Source organism: Cardiocondyla obscurior, linkage group LG20, assembly GCF_019399895.1.
Source record: "Cardiocondyla obscurior isolate alpha-2009 linkage group LG20, Cobs3.1, whole genome shotgun sequence".
In the NCBI taxonomy this organism is placed as follows: domain Eukaryota; kingdom Metazoa; phylum Arthropoda; class Insecta; order Hymenoptera; family Formicidae; genus Cardiocondyla; species Cardiocondyla obscurior.
The window spans coordinates 827,055-850,798 of NC_091883.1; the positions used below are offsets into that span (position 1 = coordinate 827,055).

General features: G+C 40.1%; 2 protein-coding genes across 2 annotated transcripts; both read left to right on the top strand.

The window, feature by feature from the left end:
* The first annotated feature begins 5,620 nt into the window (after window positions 1-5,620).
* LOC139110469 (protein FAM200A-like) lies at window positions 5,621-8,020 on the top strand. The gene has a single exon (XM_070670278.1). It carries the CDS (start codon window positions 5,621-5,623, stop codon window positions 6,782-6,784), a length of 1,164 nt encoding a protein of 387 aa, XP_070526379.1. The 3' UTR covers window positions 6,785-8,020.
* A 4,574-nt stretch (window positions 8,021-12,594) lies between these two features.
* LOC139110470 (uncharacterized) lies at window positions 12,595-22,605 on the top strand. The gene is made up of 3 exons (XM_070670279.1): window positions 12,595-13,960; window positions 14,382-14,596; window positions 21,944-22,605. Exons 1-3 carry the CDS (start codon window positions 13,881-13,883, stop codon window positions 22,603-22,605), a joined length of 957 nt encoding a protein of 318 aa, XP_070526380.1. The 5' UTR covers window positions 12,595-13,880.
* Window positions 22,606-23,744: the final 1,139 nt, after the last annotated feature.

A 23,744-nucleotide genomic window follows, 5' to 3' on the forward strand; every position in this document is an offset into this window, starting at 1 on the left:
AAACTTTAACGACGTAAACGCCAATAGTAGAGAAGAGAACATACGTACGACTGACCATTGGTTTATTTTAGTCTAAATTTTTTCAAACTATCCAATGGCTATTCGTTATACGTTTTGAAACTATGCGATAGCCAGTCCACGTCGCGAATTTCGCGCTTTTGCTTGGAATTTAGGAAATTGAAACGGTTTTTTTGGTCAGTCGTGCACCGTCGAAGACGCGAATAAGTACTGTGTTGATATCATAGTATCTTATTTTTTGCCGTAATTTAGAATATAGATGTTAAGTCGAGATTCTTCGAGCGCGTGTTTTTGCAAATGTGAGTGTACGATTAGTAGATAGTAGATTTACAAGTGTTTTGTGGGGTGTACAGCGAATTAAGAACACAGTTGTAATTAATATACCTCGCTGCGCCTATACTTGGCGCGAGGCACTACCGTGCCTCTTGATAACGCTGCTGGCTTAGTATAAATTATAAGCTAGAATTTAATGGTGCAATAGTGATAAGCAGTAATAAGGTATATTTTAGAATTATTTATATTTTTACATTTTTTGTTGAAATTATATTTTTTTATTAAAATGGAAGCATCTGAAGCATGTGACGGCGCGAAAAAGAAAATGAAATCAGTTTTTTCGGACAGTTGGCTTTTTGACGATCAATTTAAATCTTGGATAGGTAAAGTTCCTGATAATAATAGTCTTTTTCATTGTTTTATATGTCCTATCTAAAAAAGTGTGTTGCACGTCTGAATTAGCTGAATCTCGAAATCTTGAATCTATTGTTGCCGTTTAAAACTCGCGCTGATTGGTTCTCTCTTGCTTGGCTTGCTTCTCGTCAAACGAGAGAAAATGTCAGCTGTCAAAAAAGAGGTTTTGAGGTTTGGTTTTGGCTGTGGCTTTTTTTTAATTACTATTTTCTTGAATTAATGCGCACGCGCAGCGCACGCCTGTATTGTTCTAATGTAAAAAAATAATGTTTTAGACACAAGGAATAAATAATAAGCAAACATATTTTTATATTATAAAAAGTCGAAAATACATGGACTTGTTATACAATGAAGGAAAAAAAAAATGTCCAATTTTAATGCAAGAGATTAAAGTGGCAACTGTGTAAGTATTTTTTGTTAATTTAACTTCTTATGTTGTCGTTTGTTTTGTTTTTTTTAATCTCTTTTCTATTATATAAATTATTTTTATTATATGAATTTTTTAGAGGACAAATATATAAACCGGAAAAACGCCCGCTTTTGGAGCAAGAACAAAATGTATTTTTGTGAGTAGTAGTACAGTAGGATATTTCTCTCTCTCTCTCTCTTTCTTTTTTTTTTCATTACATTAATATTTCAGAGAAATAAATACGGCTCAGCCGTTACAGGCCTTAGCAACTGAAAACGTAGAAGTGGTCAGAAGCGCTTCTCTGTAAGTAGTAATAATAGTACATGTATTTAAAAAAAACGTTTAAACTTAATATAAATATTAATTTTTTTGAATTAACCTTTCATCAGCGTTAAGAGAAGAGCTTCAGGACATTTCACAGGAATCAACACCAATACATTTTTTTATTGAAACCGTGTAAGTATTTATATTAAATAGTATAAATTTACTAATTAAGAGCATGTTAGCGCATGTTATTTTATAATAAAAAATTATTTGCATTTAATATCAATATTAATTTTTCAATAGCGAACCCAAAAATAAATCCATAGAGAAAACGCCGCCTCAAGAGCCACATACAAATAAGACTTTTTTACAAGTGTTGGTTTTCAGTCCTTGTAGAAAACATTTAAATAATGAAACAAAGTAAGATATTTTTTTTACAAAATTACGCTATGAAATAAGTGAGCCTGTAAGTTTTAATTACAAAATTGTTTATTTTTTTAGATGTGTGCAAGAGATAAGTCCGTTGAATTCTCCTGTGGCGGTTGCAACTGCTGCACTTGAGGCTGACGGCAATAATACGTAAGTATTTCTAATTATATATTTGTTTAAAATTTTTATTAAAAAATTATTAATATTTCAGACCACAAGCGGGGCCATCTTCAAAGGCACAGTCAACCGACGTGAGCCCATCACATTCTCCTGTGGCGGTTGCAACTGCTGCACTTGAGGCTACCGGCAACGATACGTAAGTATTTTTAATCATATATTTGTTTACAATTTTTATTAAAAAATTATTAATATTTCAGACCAGAGGCGGGGCCTTTTAAATCTATCGACGTAAGTATTATTTAAAGGTTTTTATTATTAACAAACACACTTATTAACTTTAGAATACTCGCTTGTCTCTTTGTTATTTAAAAATTGGGACATTTTACACTTTTTCAGATAAAATGTCCAGAATGTCACAAAATTTTTACTTGCTGCCATGACAACAAACACAAAAAACCTGAAAATAAAAAAAAATAAAAAAATAAATCTACCGTAAGTACTTGTAACCATATGTTACGCTTAGTAGTAAAAAAAATAATTTTGGTTGTACTTCGAAAAACAATGTTCTCCCGATTTTGATGTTTGTCCGTGTACTTTTGTATCTTGACGCGCTGATTACGAATCCCATAGTGGTTATTTAGAGAAATTGATTTTTATGGTGGAAACGATAAAAGAAACCATAAAACGATTTTTCTTGTTCATTTTTTTATATATTAAGAATTTTAAAAAATGTTTTTTGATTTTGTTTTGGATGTTTTGAAAACGGACGGACATCAATATCGGGAGAGCATCGTTTTCGAAAGTATATCTTTAATTTTTTTTACATTTTATATTTTAGTTTCCATGTCCAAAGTGTGAAAAAGAGTACACACTCGAACAAAACTTAAAACGACATATAAAATCGGCACACACAAATTTTAAAATTGAATGTGAGTACTGCGCAAAGAGTTTTACGCGCAGTGATGTTTACAAAAAACATCTATATTCGCAACACAGTAAGTATTAATATTGTGTATTATTACAGGGTGTATTATTCCATATTGACAAACTGTCAGTTAGATAGGTCTGGTGGATACAAGTTAATAAGTCCTGTGCCGTTTTGCAAGATTCTAAATAACTATTGAGAATTTTGCAAAACGGCACAGGACTTATTAACTTGTATCCACGAGACCTATCTAACTGACAGTTTGTCAATATGGAATGATACACCCTGTATAATTCATATCATTTTATATTTATAATTATGTAAAAAATTATGTATTTATAATATTAATTTTTTTTCAGATATCGTAGAGTAATTTTTAAAAATATGATTATTTATTTATTAATTTATTTTATAAAAAAGTTTTTAATATTTATTTTATTTATTTTATTAATCACAATGTATGAATTTGAGTAAAATAAAAAAAGGCGTGGAAAATGTAATTAATTAAATCATTTTGAGAAACAATTATGCATTTATTTATTTTCTTCATTCACCAAGCGTGAGACGCCGTACACAAGTCGCGAGCGCGAGCGGAGAAAATGAATTGTTTTTAAGTTTTATTTCTATTATTTAAATTTATTACACAAATAGAAAAATGATAAATATGTCTTATTAATTATAACGTCAAAAATAATAGAGAAAAAAAAAATTAATATCTCTTTTAATGAAAACAGAAAAATTATGATGTGCAATAATGAAACACGATTTATATACACGTATTCGGTTTTTCTTTAGATCTTTTTTTGTATATCTATACATATGTATATCCATACTTTCTTATTTCTATATATAAATTATTAAAATAATATAGTATAATATTTTATTTTATTTATTATTTTTATTATTTTTTAATATTTTTTATACTATTAGTATTATTATATTATTGATTATTTTATTTTTTATCTTCTTTATTTTTTTTATCTTTTCTTAAATCGTGCTGTGCATCAAAATTTTCTAACCACACCGGTTGTATTTTAAAAAAATATTAAAAATATATCCGACAGTCCGAAGTCTGTGTAAGTGGAACGGGAAAAATTTGTTGCAGTGCACGTTTATACTGGATGTCTCAAACATACGTAAACAAACTTTTAGAGTAGATAGAACGCGGAAAAAACAGGGCGTGCGGAAAGAACGGATAGCGCGGAGAAAACAAAACGGGCGGAAATAACGGATAGCGCGGAGAAAACAAAACGTGCGGAAAGAACGGATAGCGCGGAGAAAACAAGGCGGGCGGAAATAACGGATAGCGCGGAGAAAACAAGGCGGGCGAAAATAACAGATAGCGCGGAGAAAACAAGGCGGGCGAAAATAACGGATAGCGCGGAGAAAACAAAACGTGCGGAAAGAACGGATAGCGCGGAGAAATTAAGGCGGACGGAAAGAACGGATAGCGCGGAGAAAACAAGGCGGGCGGAAAGAACGGATAGCGCGGAGAAAACAAAACGTGCGGAAAGAACGGATAGCGCGGAGAAATTAAGGCGGACGGAAAGAGCGGATAGCGCGGAGAAAACAAGGCGGGCGGAAAGAACGGATAGCGCGGAGAAAACAAAACGTGCGGAAAGAATGGATGGCGCGGAGAAATTAAGGCAGACGGAAAGAACGGATAGCGCGGAGAAAACAAAACGTGCGGAAAGAACGGATAGCGCGGAGAAATTAAGGCGGACGGAAAGAACGGATAGCGCGGAGAAAACAAGGCGGGCGGAAAGAACGGATAGCGCGGAGAAAACAAGGCGGGCGAAAATAACGGATAGCGCGAAGAAAACAAGGCGGGCGAAAGTAACGGATAGCGCGGAGAAAACAAAACGTGCGGAAAGAACGGATAGCGCGGAGAAAACAAAACGTGCGGAAAGAACGGATAGCGCGGAGAAAACAAAACGTGCGGGAAGAACGGATAGCGCGGAGAAAACAAAACGTGCAAAAAAATCGGATAAATTTTGATGCACAGCACAACTTAAGAAAAAATTTAAAAAAAATATAAAAAATAAAAGAAAATAAAATAACAAATAATATAATAATAATATTAAAAATATAAAAAAAAATAAAAATGATAAATAAAATAATACACTATATTATTTTAATAATTAATATATGGAAATAAGGAAATGTGGATATATAGATATAAACAAAAAAGAATTTTAAAAAAAACGTATACGTGTATATAAATTGTTATACGTATTTCATCATTGTACATAATTATAAATTATCTGTTTTTTTTTAAAGAAGTATTAAGTTTTCTTTTTACTATTATTTTCGATGGTATAATTAATAAGACAAACAAAACGCGTATTTAATATGTTCCTGCCAATATAAGTAAAGTTAAACAAAGACATCATTTTTAGACTATCCAATTTTTATTAGTGTTTATCATTTTTTATTTTTTATTTTCTTAGTGTTTATCATTTTTTTTTTGTGTTTATCATTTTTTATTTTTATTGCACGCGCGCTACAAGCACATTACAAGGTTTGATTGTCCACGTCGAAAGACTTTTAATTTTAAAACCCATGCTGATTGGTTCTCTCTTGCTTGGCTTGCTTCTCGCCAAGCGAAAGAAAATGTCAGCAGTCATAAAAGAGGTTATGAGGTTTGGTTTTGGCATTGGCTTTTATTTAATTGCTATTTTCTTGAAATAATGCGCGCACGCAGCGCGCGCCTGTATTGTTCTAGTAATAAAAACTTTTCGTGTCATTTGTCACATGTTTCTAGACATATGGAATCTGCATGCCATAAAAATAATATAATAAAGAATACATCAAGTAGTTCCGGTATTTCAGTAGAAGATACTAATAAAAAATCTGTATACAATATACATTTTCGAAAACAATGGCTTGATATTCCAAAATTTAAGCTTTGGTTGCGTGAAGTACTTGACGATAAAACTTCATATTTTTGTACTATTTGTAAGAAATCGTTTAAATATGTAACTAAAAGAAATATTTATCGGCATGCAGAATCCAAAACGCACATTGATAATTTAAAAGAGTATGAAGAAACAAACACAGAGTTATGCACAGAACATAATGAAACATTTTTATCTTTCGATGATCGAAAAAAAATAGCGGAAATTCGATATGCCGCGTTAATTGCTGACAAAAATATTTCATTTGATACTGCTGAAATAATTCTGAATTATTTTCAAGATGTAGGGAAAGATCCCGATGTCTTGAAAAGTATGAAGTTAAGCGCGGCAAAATGTTCAAATATAATTTCGTACGTTTTAGCTCCAGTCGAGACAAATCGCGTAGTAGAAACGTTACAAAATACGAAATTTACAATTTTTATAGATGAAACGTCAGATATTACAAATGAAAAATGGATGACGTTTCACATTCGATACGTTGATCCAGAAACATTAAATATTCAATCACAATTGGTAAAATTAATAAATTTAGATGCAAAAGATTGCAGTGCAAAGAAATTATTTAATGCTTTTAAAACAGAAATGTGGAAATTAAAAATTCCATTTCAAAACATTGTTGCTTTATCATGCGATAATGCAGCTGTAATGAAAGGGAAAAATTTATCATTTAAAACACAGCTTGAAAAAATAAATTCAAAAGTATTAACTCTTTCATGTCCATGTCATTCTATTGCGTTAGTTGCAAATGCTGCATGTGATAAAATATCTCATGTTTACGAGGATTTTATTAAAAAAATGGCATATTATGTTAATAGTAGTCCTAAGCGCTCAGCAATTTTTCGTGAATTTTGCAATTGCTTTCAAGAAACAAGTCACAAACTATTAAGATTATGTGAAACGCAATGGCTTTCTCGTCATATGTGCATTGAAATAATTCTAGAGTTTTGGGATACTATAAAACATTTTTTGACTGACATGATTGTGAATGAGAAATCGAGTGTAGCTGAAAATTAAAAATGTACTATGCAAAGTATAGACTTAAAGGCATATTTCTTATTTTTAAAATATGTTTTACAATTTTTTAATAAATTTAATATATTTTTTCAAGCAGTTTAAACAAGAATACATCTCTTGCATTCAAAATTAATGCATCTTTTGATTCAACTGTGTGAAATTTTTTTAAAACAAGAGGTATTAAAAAATGTACTTAATGTTACATTTGCTTTAAATGAAAATCAAAAAGCTCTTGAAAATATTACTTTAAGATCAGATTGTGAAGAATATTTAGATGATTTATCTAATAACGGACACGCGGATGAAGCAAATAGTATAAGAAAAAATTGTTTAGAATTTTATGTTACTGCAGCGGAACAAATTTGTAAAAAATTACCAATAAATAATAAATTTTTATTTAAATTAAAAGTTTTCCAACATGCAGCGTTATTTGATGCTCACAGAGACATTACGTTTAATGACGTTTCTTTTGTTGCTAAAACCATCGGTGGTTTTGACAAGAACGGTTTGAAAAATGAATGGTCTAAAATACATTTAGATTTTACATATGCAGAGAAACAGCATCTCGCAACATTAAACTTTGATAATATGTGGAAAGAAATTTTTAAAAGTAAAAATAACATACAGAGATATGAAAATTTAAAATTACTTATTAATACAGTTAGAACATTTCCAAATTCTAATGCCGATTCTGAAAGAATATTTTCATTTTTAACAGATATAAAAACGAAAAAATGTAATCAACTTTCTTCGGCTAGTGTTAATGCTATTTGTGTTTTAAAATCTGCATTACGAACAAAAAAACAAAATATTTTAAATATGAGTATAGATGAGAATCACATAGCTTTAATGTCCACAGACAATTTGTACGCTAAACATTGTATTAAAAAAAAAAGTACTTTAACATTGTATTCCGCATACGACAATGATGACAATGATGCTGTTGCATCTTCATCTAATAATAATGAAATAGTCACAGCTGTAATATCCATTCGTACGCTAAACGTTAAACTAAAAAGAAAAGTAGATTAGTATTCTACTTCACGTATGACAATAATGAAGATAATACTATTGCATTTTCATGTTATATTATTTTATACCATATAAAGTGAGAAAAAATTAATAGCATATGTTTTAAAATATGTAAAAAATGCTAATTTAATTATTGTCATGAGTAGACATCATGTCTGTAAGAGACACCATGTCTGAAAAAGACTCTATGTCTGTAAGAGACACCATGTCTGAAAAAGACTCTATGTCTGTAAGAGACACCATGTCTGTAAGAGTCACCATGTCTGTAAGAGACACTATATTTTTTGGGTTTCAAAGGGGTAGTAAAAGCATAATACACGACTTTGGTTGTTTTTGAGAAGACATTACTATTGTTATATAAAAAAGTTATGCATTTTATTTTTGTTGTTAATAATGATATGAATAACAATAATGCAATGCGTTGCTTTCACATTAATAATGCTAACAGTGTCTACTCGAACATAACTTTTATCGTCGTATAGTTTTTTCTACTCAATTCCTATCCTCACCTCCACGTGGTGATGCCTGGTAATCTTATCGATTTGAATAACCAATGTTAATCAAATGATAAGAGCTAACGAGGAAGGGAGACAAATTTTAGAGCCTAAGAAAAACTAAATTTTATTTAAACATACAGGGTGTCCCAGATCAGTGGACGGAGTTAAAAATAGTAGATAGAACTAATCGAATTAAGACAAAAAATTCTTTACCATTTAAAAAAATTCTGAATTTCCGAGAAAAAAAATTAAATTTATGTACTCGTAAGAGCGGCAAAGAAGCGTGGGCTGAGTGAGCGCGCGATAGACAGCGGCGTGTATATCTTAAAGGTGATGGACGGAATCAGCGCGCGGTGAGCGAGACAAGGAGACAACGCGCGAGCGAGACGATGTGACGACACGCGAGCGAAATGAAGTGACAACGCGCGTTGTCGCCTCGTCTCGCTCGCCGCGCGCTGATTCCATCCATCACCTTTAAGATACACACGCCGCTGTCTATCGCGCGCTCACTCAGCCCACGCTTCTTTGCCGCTCTTACGAGTACATAAATTTAATTTTTTTTCTCGGAAATTCAGAATTTTTTTAAATGGTAAAAGATTTTTCGTCTTAATTTGATTAGTTCTATCTACTATTTTTAACTCCGTCCACTGATCACCCTGTATATTATTAACAAGGGGAGGTCGCGCTCAACGGAACACTGATTTTATTCAAATTTGCAGAGTTTGAAAATTGGTGTTTCTACATTAATATTGTAAAGCCATTCGATGCGCTTATTTAAAATAAAAAAAGAAAATCGAGTTTAAACATTTGCGATGTATTGAAGTATCGAGAAGTTAGACTTATTTTTGAAGCAGCGTGGTAGTCCAGCGCGGACAGCTCTGGTCTAGTAAGCGCAGGATCGCTAGTTCGAGTCAGGCCTATGTAATTTTTTTATTTTTTAAATGTTTTTACATGTTAATACAAAAATTAACAATTATATACTTTATTTAATTATTAGACTATTTTATAAAAAGGAGAAATAAAAAAATTTGAACGCTGTTTTTAATTGTCGTTGTTAGAATGTGTTTATTGGATTGATTGCTGCCGGTGTTAATTATATATTTTGATCTTTTTAGTATTAGGTCGACGCTTGTTCATTTTTATCTTATTTTCTCGAGGTAGACAATAATAACTCGTGAGTCATCGCGCGTTTACATTATACTTGTTTTTATATCAAACGTCTTTTGCTTGTCGTTAATAAAAAAAAACACGTAATTAATTAAATGCTCGAACAAAAGTATGGTTAATGAAAAAACGTCGAAAGCGGAAATCCAGAAATGAATGAGAAATGAATGATTATATATGTAGTATGAGTGATATAAGCGCTCTCTTTCTCTCTCTCTCTCTCTCTCTTCTCTCTTTTTCTCTCGCACGCGATAGATAATAAGTTAAAAGTGTAGATAGGTATTTTTTTTTTACGACCCTGACTCTCGCACGTTGATACTCCGCTATTAATATCGGCGCTGAGACAAAAAATTTCGCTAAATTTCTTTGTTTTGAATTATTTTGAAACGGTCAATAACCTCCTCGGTAATGTGTAAGTGTTTCGGTCTTTTTCGCTAAACTATGTTATCTATCGACCGCTGTTATCGCATTGCCTAGCTAGGCTGTTTATATACACCGTTTCCCGTCAATGCCGATGTACCTGTCTGGCCTCATCTCTTTGTCTCAAAATTAATGTTGTAATTATCGCGTTAACAGTTACTTTAAAATTGCAATAAGAGAAAAAATTTTTTTCGCTTTTTTTTATTTAAATATCTCGAGCTTAATATTTGTGTTTTACGCGAAGGTTGTTATAAAATAAAAAAAATACATGAATTAGCAATAAAAACATTTTTATTTTGTCGTTAATTTGTCATAATTATAATATAAAAAAAAATTAATTTTTCAAATAAATTACATATAAATATAAAATATATAAAAAAAATACATTAAAAATATAAAAAAATTTTTTTTTTAATTTCGTCAAAATATAAAAAAAAATTAATTTTTTAAATAAATTACATATAAATATAAAATATAAAAAAAAATACATTAAAAATATAAAAAAAATTTATTTTAAAATTTTGTTAAAATATTTAAAAAAAATTTATTTTAATAGATAAATAAATAAATAAATAAATAAATAATAAATTAATAAAAAAAAATTAAATTTAAAAGTAATAGTTGACGTGGAAGTCGCCGCGACCACTTCTTCCTCCTCTTCCTCTTTTTCTTCTTCCTCCTCTTCCTCTTTTTCTTCTTCCTCCTCTTCCCCGATTTCTTTCGTACCACCCGGCGCGGTTTCTTCCACGTCCGTGTCCTTTTCTAGAATCTGTAATAAAAAAAAATACAAATTTGTGTATGTGTGTGCGTACGTGCGTGCGCGCGTAAGTTATAAATACTTAAAATAAAAATAACTTACACATTTTTTTACCCCTCAGTGGGGGTTGGTCACTGTCAGCAGCTTTGTCTAAGTTTTGCTGCTCTGACTGCTGCTGCTGTTGCTGCTGTGATTGTTGCTGTTGTTGCTGCTGTGGCTGTTGTTGTTGTATAGCTTCCATTAATTTCTTTTGATTTTCCGCCAGCTGCTCAATAATTTTTTCCTGATTTTTTAATTGAGCAGCCAGCAATTGAATCGATGTCGAGGAGCGCGGCGGCGAGTGATTAATGTTGAGATCAAGTAACATCTCTTCCTCGCTTAATTGTAGATCTTCTGAAAAAAAAAAAAAACAATAATTATAATTAAATAAAACATTTCTATTTAAAACCAGAAACGTTTAAATACTATAATAAGAATATATAATAAAATACTTACGCGACATTGTTGAACCACAAATATCTTTTCTATTCGACACTTTTAACTATAATTCGCGTTATAAAAACGATCCTTCTTTTATATAGAGTCGAACAAAGGGATCTGCTTACCCTTCTCTTTTTATTCCGGGTATTATTTATTTCAACAGTTTAAACTCGTCGTTTATCGCTAACACCAATAATAATAAAAACCATCTAACGTTCGATTCTATCAGGAAAAAAATTAATATGACTTTTGTGAAGGCACGATCGTTTTGTTATAATACAAAAAAAACGTTATATCTTTTTGTGCAAAGAACATATGCGATTTCTGTACATTTCCAATTTTGGAAAAATTAATTTTTTAAATAAATTAAAAAAAAAAGTAAACTTTATTTGTTTTTTCTACATTTCAGCATCTTATTTTAATTAACCTTTATCTTATACATTATCGAAATTTACTTTCAATAAAAAACTGAATAATCAGCATGGGCAACAAGTGGTTAACAGCGGGCGGAGGGCGGAGGGCGGAGGGCGGCGGGCGGTTAACAGATCGAAAAAGCAAAGTATCGGCTAGGCATTACTCGGCTAAGCGAAACGGCAACGGTGGACAGCAGCGAATTCGTTGAGCAGACAACGCCGCACGCCGCGGATTGATAATCCTCGTTTTTGCGGCATTTTACACGCGTACTAGGTCTAGGATTTTGACTAATAACAGGGAAATTATAGCAAGCTTTGCGAATTAATTTTATTCTCGGTTTCATATAATGCATCGCCGAATTTGAGTATTGCAATTTTACATCGTGAAAATGTTTAAACTGTTTAAATAATTTTTGGCAAAAAAGTCACTCATCGGATTCGGTCGTCGGACGATGCTGTAACGTTGTTAAAAAAAAAATTATAAAAATCGGACACGCGATCTCGGAGATATCCATTTGTTAACTAGCAAAAATGTTAATATTGAAAAAAAGACTATACTATGTCACTCGCAACATCGTCCGGTGACCGAATCCGATGAGTGACTTTTTTTGTAAAAAAATTGTTTGAACAATTGAAATGACTTCTTTTCAGTTTTTAAACAAAATATCTGAAACCCCGAATCGATAGCAACAACCGTTACCTAATAACGAGCGTTTACGTAGAAGATATCAATTTGTTAACTAAGAAAAGAAAATAGCAATTTAATATTTTCCTTTGGTAAATATTTAGCGATAAATAAGCAACAAAGCGTTATCTCGATTAAATTCCTTTGCGACCAACTTCATCTTCTTTTACTTGAACATTATTTAAAAAATGTATAATAATAAAAGCAGAGAGTAACAAACTTTTTCTTTGCCAATTACTTTTTAATAACAAATTAGCTACGAATTTATAAAAATTAACTCTGCTTATTTCGTACTGCTAACTTATAAGATAAAAATGATTTAGTTTAAAAAAGAAGGATTTTTATGAATAACAATTTATTTATTTTCAATTTTTATTTTACATGGTAATGATGGTAACATGGTAAGTTTTATAGTACATGGTAAATAAGAGCAGCCGTTCGCATTCGAGCGGTTACCATCATGCTTGCGCGATACCGAAACTACCGAGTTACCGACGACGCCGTGAAAGAGTAGGACAGATAGTGTATAGCTCTGGCCTTTTCCTCTATCCGACGGCAGTCGAAGCGCTGGCGTCACACGGACGAGCCTCTGCATCTGTACGCGTGGCCGGCCGCGATCGAAAGTTCAGCTCTCTGCTTAGAACATCAATGGTGTTCTCGGAGTGGGAATACATACACAGCCTCGGCCGCCTGTCGGTGAGCGCCGCTGCGCTCGTCTCGGCTCGGCTCGGTTCGTCTTATAGAAGAGGACGTATATACTATGTTCCGTCCTCCTTCCGCCACAGCGAGGCAGCTACAACTCGTAACTTTCACCGATTTTGCTGAGTCCGATCGCTGTTCGAAGCTAGGCTGCCTACATTGGTAGCGCGCGAGATTCGGCCCGCGTGTATCGCGGTTTGTCAATATGCAATGTTTTTTTTCAGCTTTTTAAAGATGTCAGCCAAGTATGTGATTAAAATTGATAGAAAATAATTTATTATTGCAACGACAATTTTTAATTAAAATAACATATTTTTATTTATCTTTTACAGTTGGAAATAACGTGGACAATGCTTTCACTACTTCATCTCTACAAAAGTAAACTACATCAATATATCTTTTGGTTTATTGGGCATGAAGAAAATGGTTCTTAAATTAGTTATTTACGGAAGAAAATGTGGAGCCTTGATATGTTCAGCGGTAACAGTGAATGCGGTTTCGAACATAGTTCCATGTATGCCTTATTAAAGCTTACTGTATTGAGTGATTTGCCGCGAGGAAAGGAAACTTAAGAATATACCGTTTCCATCAATTTTAGGAATGAAAATTCGTGTCACGATTTCCTGAAAACATTCGAAGAGGGTATCTCGATCGACCACACGTATATCTGTATATTAGCGCCGTTTCGACTCTGTGTTGTCTGCGTGTTTAGTAAATAACGTGATAATCATGTGATAATCGGCGGTGGTGTCGCGTCGTTCTCGAGCATTATTACATTAGATCAGTTAACTCAAAACGGAAGACGTTAACGGCGATGATCGTCTGATGGTGCCTTGTGATTTACTCGAGAGCAATATACTTTTGGTACTAAAGTGATCTGTGGGGTTGTGCGTTAAGTAAATCATTCATTACGACAACTGAGGAACTGAGTCGAATCAAAGCCGGAACAATGATGAATCCAAGCCAGAACTATATCGATCCACTTACAATGATAAAGGACTTCCAGAAAATGTTGAGTTGCACTATATGGTAAGTACCCTGGCACACGCGTATAGTCGCGTCGCTGTTAATACTCAAACGGATCGGCATTCTCACGATCAATTTGTTAATTTCTCGATGATTGAGACCGTTTATAAGTTAAAATTTACGCGGTGCAACAAGTGTCTAGTGTATCTCGCAGTAATCATGAATCACGCTTAAGCGAAGTTGACAGTATTCGCTGATTTTGCACGAAAAATACCGTATATTTAATTTCCGAGCGCCGAGCTCGCCTGCAGACTTTTTGATAATTAATTGAAACAAATAAATGCACGTCAAACGTTTATAACGTTGTTTATGAATAATATACGTAGCTGATTCTACTCTAAGTAGTCAGTCAATTTTGTGAATTAAGATTTAATCAATTTTTTAGAAAGAATTTACTGACAGTTGTTTTTTTTTATTATATCAGTGAAAAAATTATGAAAGAGCCTACCAAGATAAGGTGTGGTCATTCATTCTGTAAGACATGTATAGAAAAAATTCTACAGAAGAAAAGCGCACACTGTCCAATATGTAAAGACAGTCTTAACAGAAGTAAAATTTTTAAGGCTGATTATTTTCAAGATTTCATTGACAAGTTTAACGCAATTGTCGCTATCATTGAGATTGACAGTCGCCTTCTGAGTGAGTATCCTACAACTTTTATAGCTACCATAAATTGAACTGTATCTACAATTTAATTTAATAAAATAAGCTAGCTTGAGATTTCTATTTATGACTTAAGTAATTGATCAAACAAAGAATGAGAAAATGTAAACAGATAAAAGAATTCTTCTGAGAAATAACTGTAGGATGGTGTCACAAATTAATAAAAAATGTGGGATTTACTGGCGGAAGTATTTGATATTTTATTTTAGAATTATGCACCGGTGTGCTATAATACTTTTATCGCGCTTATATTTTTTTGTTCGACTTCTTAAAAACAACGTTTTGACAAAGACTCTTTTCTCGAGGATGTTTCTATTTACATCGGCTCTCAAACAAAGGCGATGTACTGATCTTACAGGTTATCGATTCATGAGAATAATAATATAAACGGCACATATCTCGCGTTTAAATAAATTCGTTTCCGTACATAACCGTGTTATTGAAATGCTACAACGTTGAGTTATTGCTATTGATAATAACCGTAATTTTTTCTTTTTATTTTTAACGTTATCCGATACGCGTTAAATTTTTTTAATTTTTTTTATTTTATTATATTTTGTCAATTCGTGAAAATACATGAAAATAAAAAAATGTTTGTGGCAACCACCGTAACAATGTAAAAAACAAATTTTTTATTTTATTGTAGAAGTAAAATATATAGGAGAAAAATTAGAAAATTATCGATATTCGCGTGTGTGAAATAACGGGTTCAAACGAATTCGGCTTTAAATTTGCTTATATTTAGTTCTTTACAAAAAGTTTGGTATGCGCGACGGCGTCGCAAAAACTCTGCACGTGCAGCACGCGATTAAATTCAGACCCTGGTCTTACAATACTCGACGCGTCGAGAAATGACAACTCGTATAAAAACGGGGATTCCGCACTTTGTTTCTAAACGACTGTGCGGCGACGAGCGAAGCCTCACCTTTTATACTCGGAAAAGGCCCAGAAATTTCGGGAAAGTGCCGGCGCCGATAACACGCTATTATGAAGTGATCTCGATCGCTTCAGGTGAGTTTACCGGCGTGACTACGGCATAAACAACTTAAAGGTGAGGTAACACGGTGCTCACCACGGCGTGTCAAACGTATTGTTGCCGAGGCTGGCATTGAAGCCAGCTGTTCGGCACGCGGACGCAGCGTGGTCCACGCGACAACAACTCGCTAAGCGGTGACCGCGACGTTAATTAATTTGCTTTCCGAACATCCCGCCCGCCTCGCGAATTAAATAAAGATAAAACGCATCGCCGGAATGAATCTACGGGAATTAATTCGCGATTTACACGTCCTGTGTATTGCGCCATGAGCGAACGACGCCTCTCAAAGCAGAGAAGCGATGCACGCGAGCAAAGTGAACTACAATGAAGTCACGTCACAATGATACTGCATCGCGGAGCAGCCTGAACAATGCGGTTATGAGCAGAACACAAAATTTACAAAATTCACGCAAAAAAATACAAAATTCACGCGAAAGAATACAAAATTCACGCGAAAGAGAAAAGAATACAAGAAAATGATTGACAAAAGTAATCGCACTTCGAAATTTTAATTTAACGGGCGGTCCGAAGGCGGTTCGTCGCCCACGGGCAGCAGCACGATTTTCACGACGGGCCGCACCAAAGAAGAGGCCGCGGTGCGGACAGTTACCACGCGGATGTGGCCGTCGTCGCCCGGATGCACCTGGGTAATCCTTGCGAGCGGCCAGCGCGCAGGGGGGGAGTTCTCGCATCTCACGAGGCACAATTGTCCCACCTGGGGCGGGGGGACGGGAGTCGCCCATTTTGGCCTTGAAGCGAGTCCGTGCAGGTACTCGCCTGACCACCGACGCCAAAAATGGTCGCGCATTTGCACGACCAGCTGCCAGCGTGACAGACGGCCCGAAGGGACGTCCAGTAGAGTGGGTTCCGGAACCGCCAGCGGAGCAGATCCCACCAGGAAGTGGCCCGGAGTCAGGGCCGAGATATCGTCCGGATCGTCGCTCAGGGGGGCGAGGGGGCGCGAATTCAAGCACGCCTCGATGCCGGCTACCAGCGTGGTCATCTCCTCGAAGGTGAGCGTGGCGGAGCCGACCACCCGTCGAAGGTGGTGTTTCGCTAACTTGACGGCCGCCTCCCAGAGACCTCCGAAGTGGGGGGCAGCGGGGGGGTTGAAGCGCCAAGAAATGTGTTCTTCAGCCAGTGCTCGGTGAATGCGCTGGGCCTCACGACTGCTGGCTCGGAACATCTCACGCAACTCTGCCTCCGCACCTGCAAAATTCGTCCCGCAGTCGCTGTAAACGACTTGCGGGAGGCCACGCCTGGACACGAAGCGTCGCAGCGTGGCCAAAAAGGCCTCAGCCGTATAGTCCGATACCACTTCCAGGTGCACCGCACGGGTGCACAGGCAAACGAACACGGCCACGAAGGCCTTGTGAGCCTTCCGCCCACGGCCCCTGCCGGCCCGCAGCATCAACGGCCCAGCGTAATCCACGCCCGTGTGCTGGAAGGCCCGAGATGGCCTCACCCTGGCCGAAGGGAGATCCGCCATGAGAGGGGCCGGGGCCGCCGCCCGCCATCGCACGCATGTCACACAGCGATGGATTGCCTTTTTCACCGCGGCTCGAGCGCCGGGCAACCAAAATTGCTGTCGCAGAAGGCCCAAGGTCTGTTGAACTCCACCATGAAGAGCGCGCGTGTGGCAGGAAGAAATCAGCAATGTCCCCAGGTGCGAGCTCCGTGGCAGAATGGCAGGGTGCTTCTCGTCGTACGATAGAAGAGAGTGCCTCAGACGACCGCCCACTCGTAGCACACCCTGAGAATCCAAGAAGGGTGAGAGTCTGTGACCCCAGTGAGATCTGGAGAGCGCAGCGCCAGACGCCACAAGCTGCACCTCTCTCGGGAGGAGGGCGGCCTGAACGCAGCGCACCACGACCAGCATCGCCCCGCGCAACTCCTCAGCCGAAAGGCCCAGCGATGCCGCGCGAACTCTGTCCCCTCGGCGCCATCGGAGACACCAAGCCACGACGCGAGTCAGCCGTGAAAGGGAGGAAAACTTGGTGATCCACTCGGGCTCCTCCACCTCCGAACCAGCGACAGCGGCATGCACCGCCTTCCGAGCCTCGGGAAGATCCTCCTCCGCCACAGCCTCCTCATCCCCCGCTCCCAAGCTTGCATCCGTGGACAGCCACGCCGGGCCTCGCCACCACAGGGAAGAGTGCACCAGCTCGGAGGGAGACACCCCTCTGGAGGCGCAATCCGCGGGATTCTCGGCGCCCGCCACATGGAGCCACCTCGCCTCGGGCAGCGTGAGCTGGATCTCCGACACACGGTTGGCCACGTACGTTGTCCACCGCGAAGGATGACGCCGGATCCAGCCGAGCGTCACCGTAGAGTCCGACCAAAGGATGATGGATCTGGGTTGAAGGGCGAGCAGTCCCTTCACATGAGCCACCAATCTCACGAGCAGCACCGCGGCGCAGAGCTCCAGCCTCGGCAGGGAAACCTGCTTGAGGGGGGATACCTTGGTCTTGGCGGCCACCAAGGCCACCGTCCAGCTAGACTCACCGCTGCCCCGCGTCCGGAAATAAACCACGGCTGCGTACGCCCGCTCCGAAGCGTCGGCGAAACCGTGAATTTCGACCTCCCTCAATCCAGACAGCCGCATCCACCGCGGCACCCGCACCTCCTCAAGCGCGCCGAGATCACGCACGAAGCTGCACCAGCGATCTCGGTCATTGTCCGCGAGCGAAGAATCCCAATCAAGGCCACGCAGCCAGAGGCCTTGAATAAACGTCTTCGCACGAATTGTGGCAGGCGCCAGCCAGCCCATGGGATCGAACAGTCGAGCTGACTGCGATACAACGGTGCGTTTTGTCACGACATCCGTGGGCAGAGTGCACACCCGAAACGAAAAGACATCTGGCGCGGGATGCCACTGCAGGCCCAACGCAGTGTGGCAGTCCTGCGGAGACCATGAGCGAACTCCTGGCCGTGACAAGTCGCCCACCGGCACCTCACGCAACAACTCCTCGTTGCTGGCCGCCCACTTCTTCAGCGGGAACCCGCCCGCCATGCACAGAGCTCGTACGTCCCTGAGCGCCGCTGCCGCCTCGTTCACCGAATCTCCGCCGGCCAGAACATCGTCGACGTATGTGTCGCGCCTCAGAACCGCCGCGCCCAAGGGATAGCGCCGTTCCTCGTCCTCCGCCAGTTGTTGCAGCGTGCGAATAGCTAAAAACGGGGCACACGCGAGGCCGTATGTGACAGTATTTAGACGAAAAGTGACCACCGGAGAGTCACGGTCAGCGCGCCACAAAATTCTCTGTAAATCGCGATCCGCGCGATGCACTTCAATTTGCCGATACATCTTTTCGATGTCGGCCGTAAACACCACGCGATGCCGACGCCAGCGAAGAAGAACGTCAGAAAGCGCGGGCAGCAAATTCGGTCCCGTAAACAGTTTTTTATTGAGCGATTCCCCGCCGCTCAAAGCCGCCGAGCCGTTGAAGACGACTCTTAGTTTGGCGTGCGGACCCTCCCCCTTCAGCACCCCATGATGAGGCAGGTAGCAGACCGCAGCAGGAGCCTCGGTCTCGCACACGCGGGTCATGTGACCCAACTCTTCGTATTCCCGCATGAAAGCGGAATACTTCGCGCTCAAGGATGCATCCCGGCCGAAGCGTCGCTCCATGCAGTACAGCATTCGGAGCGCGAGCGCCCTGGTGGGCTCCAGATTTAACAGATCGTCCGCGCAGGGTAACCGTACCGAATAGCGACCGTTCGCTTTCCGTCGGTGCGTTCGCGCGTAATGTTCTTCACATTCAAGATCTTCCGGGGACGCTGCCCCGGCTGCAGGCGTCGTCTCCGCCTGTTCCCAAAATCCGCGGATCAAGGCCGCGAGCGAGTCGTCTGTCCCACAGTGCAAGGCCACTGCCGTCGAGGGCGCAATTGCACTGCCCACCGGGCCTGACACGATCCACCCGAAGATCGTTTCCTGCGCGATGGGATCTCGCAGAGAACCGCGTCGCACTCCCGAGCGCAGGATCGTAGCGTACGCGTCCGCACCAAGCAGAATGTCCGTGGGATCGGCGGACATGAAGTCCGGGTCCGCCAACGGTATCCCCCGAAGATGCGGCCAGTCGCGCGCCACCGTGCTGGCCAGTCCAGCGTAAACTGTAATTCGTGGAAGAACGATCGCCCGACACGAAATCTCGGATCCCCCGCACCGGGGTGCCATCCGTAACGTCACCACGCCCCTCGCCGTGTCGCACTGCCGCCCGCCAACTCCGAAGATCGCGGTACTTGATCGTTCGCGCGGCAAACGCAATCGTTGCACCAGCGCCTCGGTGACCATCGACGCGTCCGAGCCTTGGTCAATGAGCGCTCTAACGTGGTGCTCGTTACCGAAATGATCGCGCAAGGCGATCCGCGCCGTGGCAAGGAGAACGGTTCTCCTCCCCTCCGCAAAATGACACGAAGCGGTCGCATCAGTTCTTTCCGCGACAACCGCACTCGCGCCCGTCCCCGGCTCCGTCGACTCATGGAGAGCCGTGTGGTGCTTGCCGCTGCACACCGTACACGTGCGGGTAGAGAGGCAGTCGGCCACCCTGTGACGCCCCAGGCAATTCCAGCAGAGGCCAGCCTGCACGACGAAAGTCCTCCTCTCTTTCGGCGTCTTCTTCTTGAAAGCCTCGCACAGCATGACGAAATGGTCCCGGTGACACAGCGCGCATCTGTCACGCTCGGCCTTCGTCTGCGCCGTCTTCGCGAGGTGAGATCGCACGGGCTTGGAAGAGCGGTCTCCGCTCTTGGTCTCAGGCCGCGCTCTTTCCACCTTGACCGCCTCCAGCGTATGCAGCTGCTTCTCCAGAAACTTCTTGAGCGTAGCGTACGACGGAGTGTCGGACGAGTCGCCAATACTCGCTTCCCACTCCCGCCTTGAGATCGGGTCGAGCATCTCTACGGTAGTAAAAACGAAAAGATCCTCGCTCGAATGAATGGGCCGTCCGATGCTGGCTAATGACCCGACCGTGCTCGTCATCGAGAGGAAAAGTTTCCTCAGTCCCTCCGCCGATTCCGTCCTCAACTTTGGCAGCGAGGTATACGCCGCATACGCCGACCGCACCAGCAAGCGCTGATTATCGTAGAAGCCGGACAACGCGTCCCACGCCCTGGCAAAATTGTCTTCCGTGGTGGAAAATTCGTTAATGAGCGACGCGGCTTCCCCCTTGACACCGACCTTAAGATAGTGCAATTTTGTCACGTTTGCTAAGGCAATATCCTCAACGATCAGCGTTTGAAATAGATCGCGAAAGGACGGCCATTCTTCGAATCGCCCCGAGAATTTCGGTATCTCGATCTTGGGAAGAGTCGTTCGCGGAGACGCGGGGACCACCGTTCTCGGCGGTCGATCGACCACTCGATCCGCAGTCAAATCTTCTTGCATCTTGAGCAACTCTGCGCGCTGGTCAAGATACACGCCTTCCGCGACGTCTATAACGCTTGAAAGATGATAATCGTGTACCTTCAACGCTTCCCAATGCGATCGTCGAAGCTGGTCGTGACGCTCCTCGAAACGGTCCCACTTCTTGTCCAAGGCCACAATTGCAGAGGCCAGCATTGGGCCGGTTCTTCTGGCGGCGCCGACCTTTTTAACGTTAGCCACGGTGCGACTCATGCGACCCTGAAGCTCCCGTTGATCCTCAATAAGCGCCTCCATCCTTGCAATTGTCTGCTGTCGATGCACTTATTACCGTACCGTACCGTTGTTCTTTAAAATCCGGCTCGAAGGACCATAAAATGTGTGAAATAACGGGTTCAAACGAATTCGGCTTTAAATTTGCTTATATTTAGTTCTTTACAAAAAGTTTGGTATGCGCGACGGCGTCGCAAAAACTCTGCACGTGCAGCACGCGATTAAATTCAGACCCTGGTCTTACAATACTCGACGCGTCGAGAAATGACAACTCGTATAAAAACGGGGATTCCGCACTTTGTTTCTAAACGACTGTGCGGCGACGAGCGAAGCCTCACCTTTTATACTCGGAAAAGGCCCAGAAATTTCGGGAAAGTGCCGGCGCCGATAACACGCTATTATGAAGTGATCTCGATCGCTTCAGGTGAGTTTACCGGCGTGACTACGGCATAAACAACTTAAAGGTGAGGTAACACGGTGCTCACCACGGCGTGTCAAACGTATTGTTGCCGAGGCTGGCATTGAAGCCAGCTGTTCGGCACGCGGACGCAGCGTGGTCCACGCGACAACAACTCGCTAAGCGGTGACCGCGACGTTAATTAATTTGCTTTCCGAACATCGCGATTAAAACCCGATAATATCTGTATTGCAGGATGGCTGCACTTAAGGAGGAATCAAACCGACATTTTATCGGCAAGTCAAAATTTGGAGATCGAAGCTTTATCGAATTCTTTCGACGACGAAAGTGATGACATGCTTCACAGTTCGAAAAATATTAAAGTTTGCACGTGTCTACACTCGTTTCCTGATAATCTGACCGCTGAAGATTCTATCGCCAAAGAAAACGAAATGCCGATCAAAGACAAAGTTAGGCCGATGAACCCAATATCCGACGAGAGCGACAAAGTACAGCAGGACAGCATCAGCACAAGTCGCAGGCCGAGGCAAAATAGAAAACGGAGCATGGATTGCTTAAAGCAAATTGGCGAGGACGGCGCGGGGTCCCAGGTGGGCAAAAAGACGAGTCAGATTGGCGAGGTAATAAAGATCGATTCCGAGTTCAAATATCAGTCGATCGCCGCCAAAGTACGTATAAAGAATCAACGCAAGATTTTGAGGTCGAATCCGGCGACGGCACCTAGTCAAGATAATTTATCATCGACTGCAGCGGTGCATGATCAGATCGCGGCATCCACGTCTTTGAATGCGCTGGTCGCATCTACAAGCACTGAGCAATCCATGTCGAACTTGTCTCAAGCGAAAAATAAAAAGCCACCCAAAATAATCAAAGATATCCTGCTTCCTCCGAAATAGCAAATATAACCCAGCTGCTTTTAGAATACTCAATAATAAAAAAAAGTGCAATATATTTACTCACTTGGAGTTCACTGATGTTCTCATCACAGACACAAACTCGCCGCCATTCAACGACATTTCACTGTCGTGCAGACTGATTAATAAAACAGATATCAACAGTAAGAGCAATTTGCCAATACATAAATCCAAGTTTAAATAGAAGAAGTCTAAAAAATTAAAATTAAAAAAAAAAAAAAATTTAACCAGAACACACTCAACAACCATAATTGAAGAGGAAGAAAATATTGATGGAAACGTTTCCGAAGTTGTTCAAGTCGATCTCGGTCGCATTTCTACTGACGATCCTACGAAAAAGGCGAAAGAATTGGTCCCTACAAAATCGGAAAGTATTCAAAATCGATTTAACGTGAAATTTTTGCAATTGGGCATATTTAAACGTGAACGGTCAATGTTAGCAAATGTTCAAATTAGTCCAGTACATAATATGCAGCAAATGTTTAATAATCCAGACAAGCGTGCAGAAACCGAATCGTCCGCTTGCAATCTCAATTGCCCGGAGACGAAGAGCGAGCGCATCGAAAGCGAGAACAGTTTACTAGCAAGACAGATGGACACGAAGACTCCGGAGAATGTTGCGCATCAATTTAACAAGCGAGACCTGTGTTTTACATGCAGCTGTTTGTCCGAGGCTCGGATCAACGTTGTGAAAAAGCTCGCGACGATTTACAACGCTAGTTACGTGAAGCAGTTTAATCAAAACGTAACCCATGTTATCATGAAGACCACCGGTGAAGAGAACGTAGTAGAAACTTCGTTAAAATGTTTACAAGGCATTGCCCATCGAAAGTGGATAGTAAGCTTTCGATGGGTTAAAGACTGTATTAAACAACAAAAATTGTTGAACGAGCTGTTATACGGAATTACTACATTAAGTAACTATGGTGGCATTAACACTGCACCTCGTAATTCGAGATTACGAAAGAAGGATCTCTTTAAGGGCTTCACGTTTCTATGCGTCGGACTATACAATTACACTTCGCTGAGTCAATATCAGGTTAGTTCGAGCTACCTAATTTTCGCGGTAACAAGAGACGGGTGTTTATTTTCTTCGTAGACGCTATTAATTTTTGTTCGCA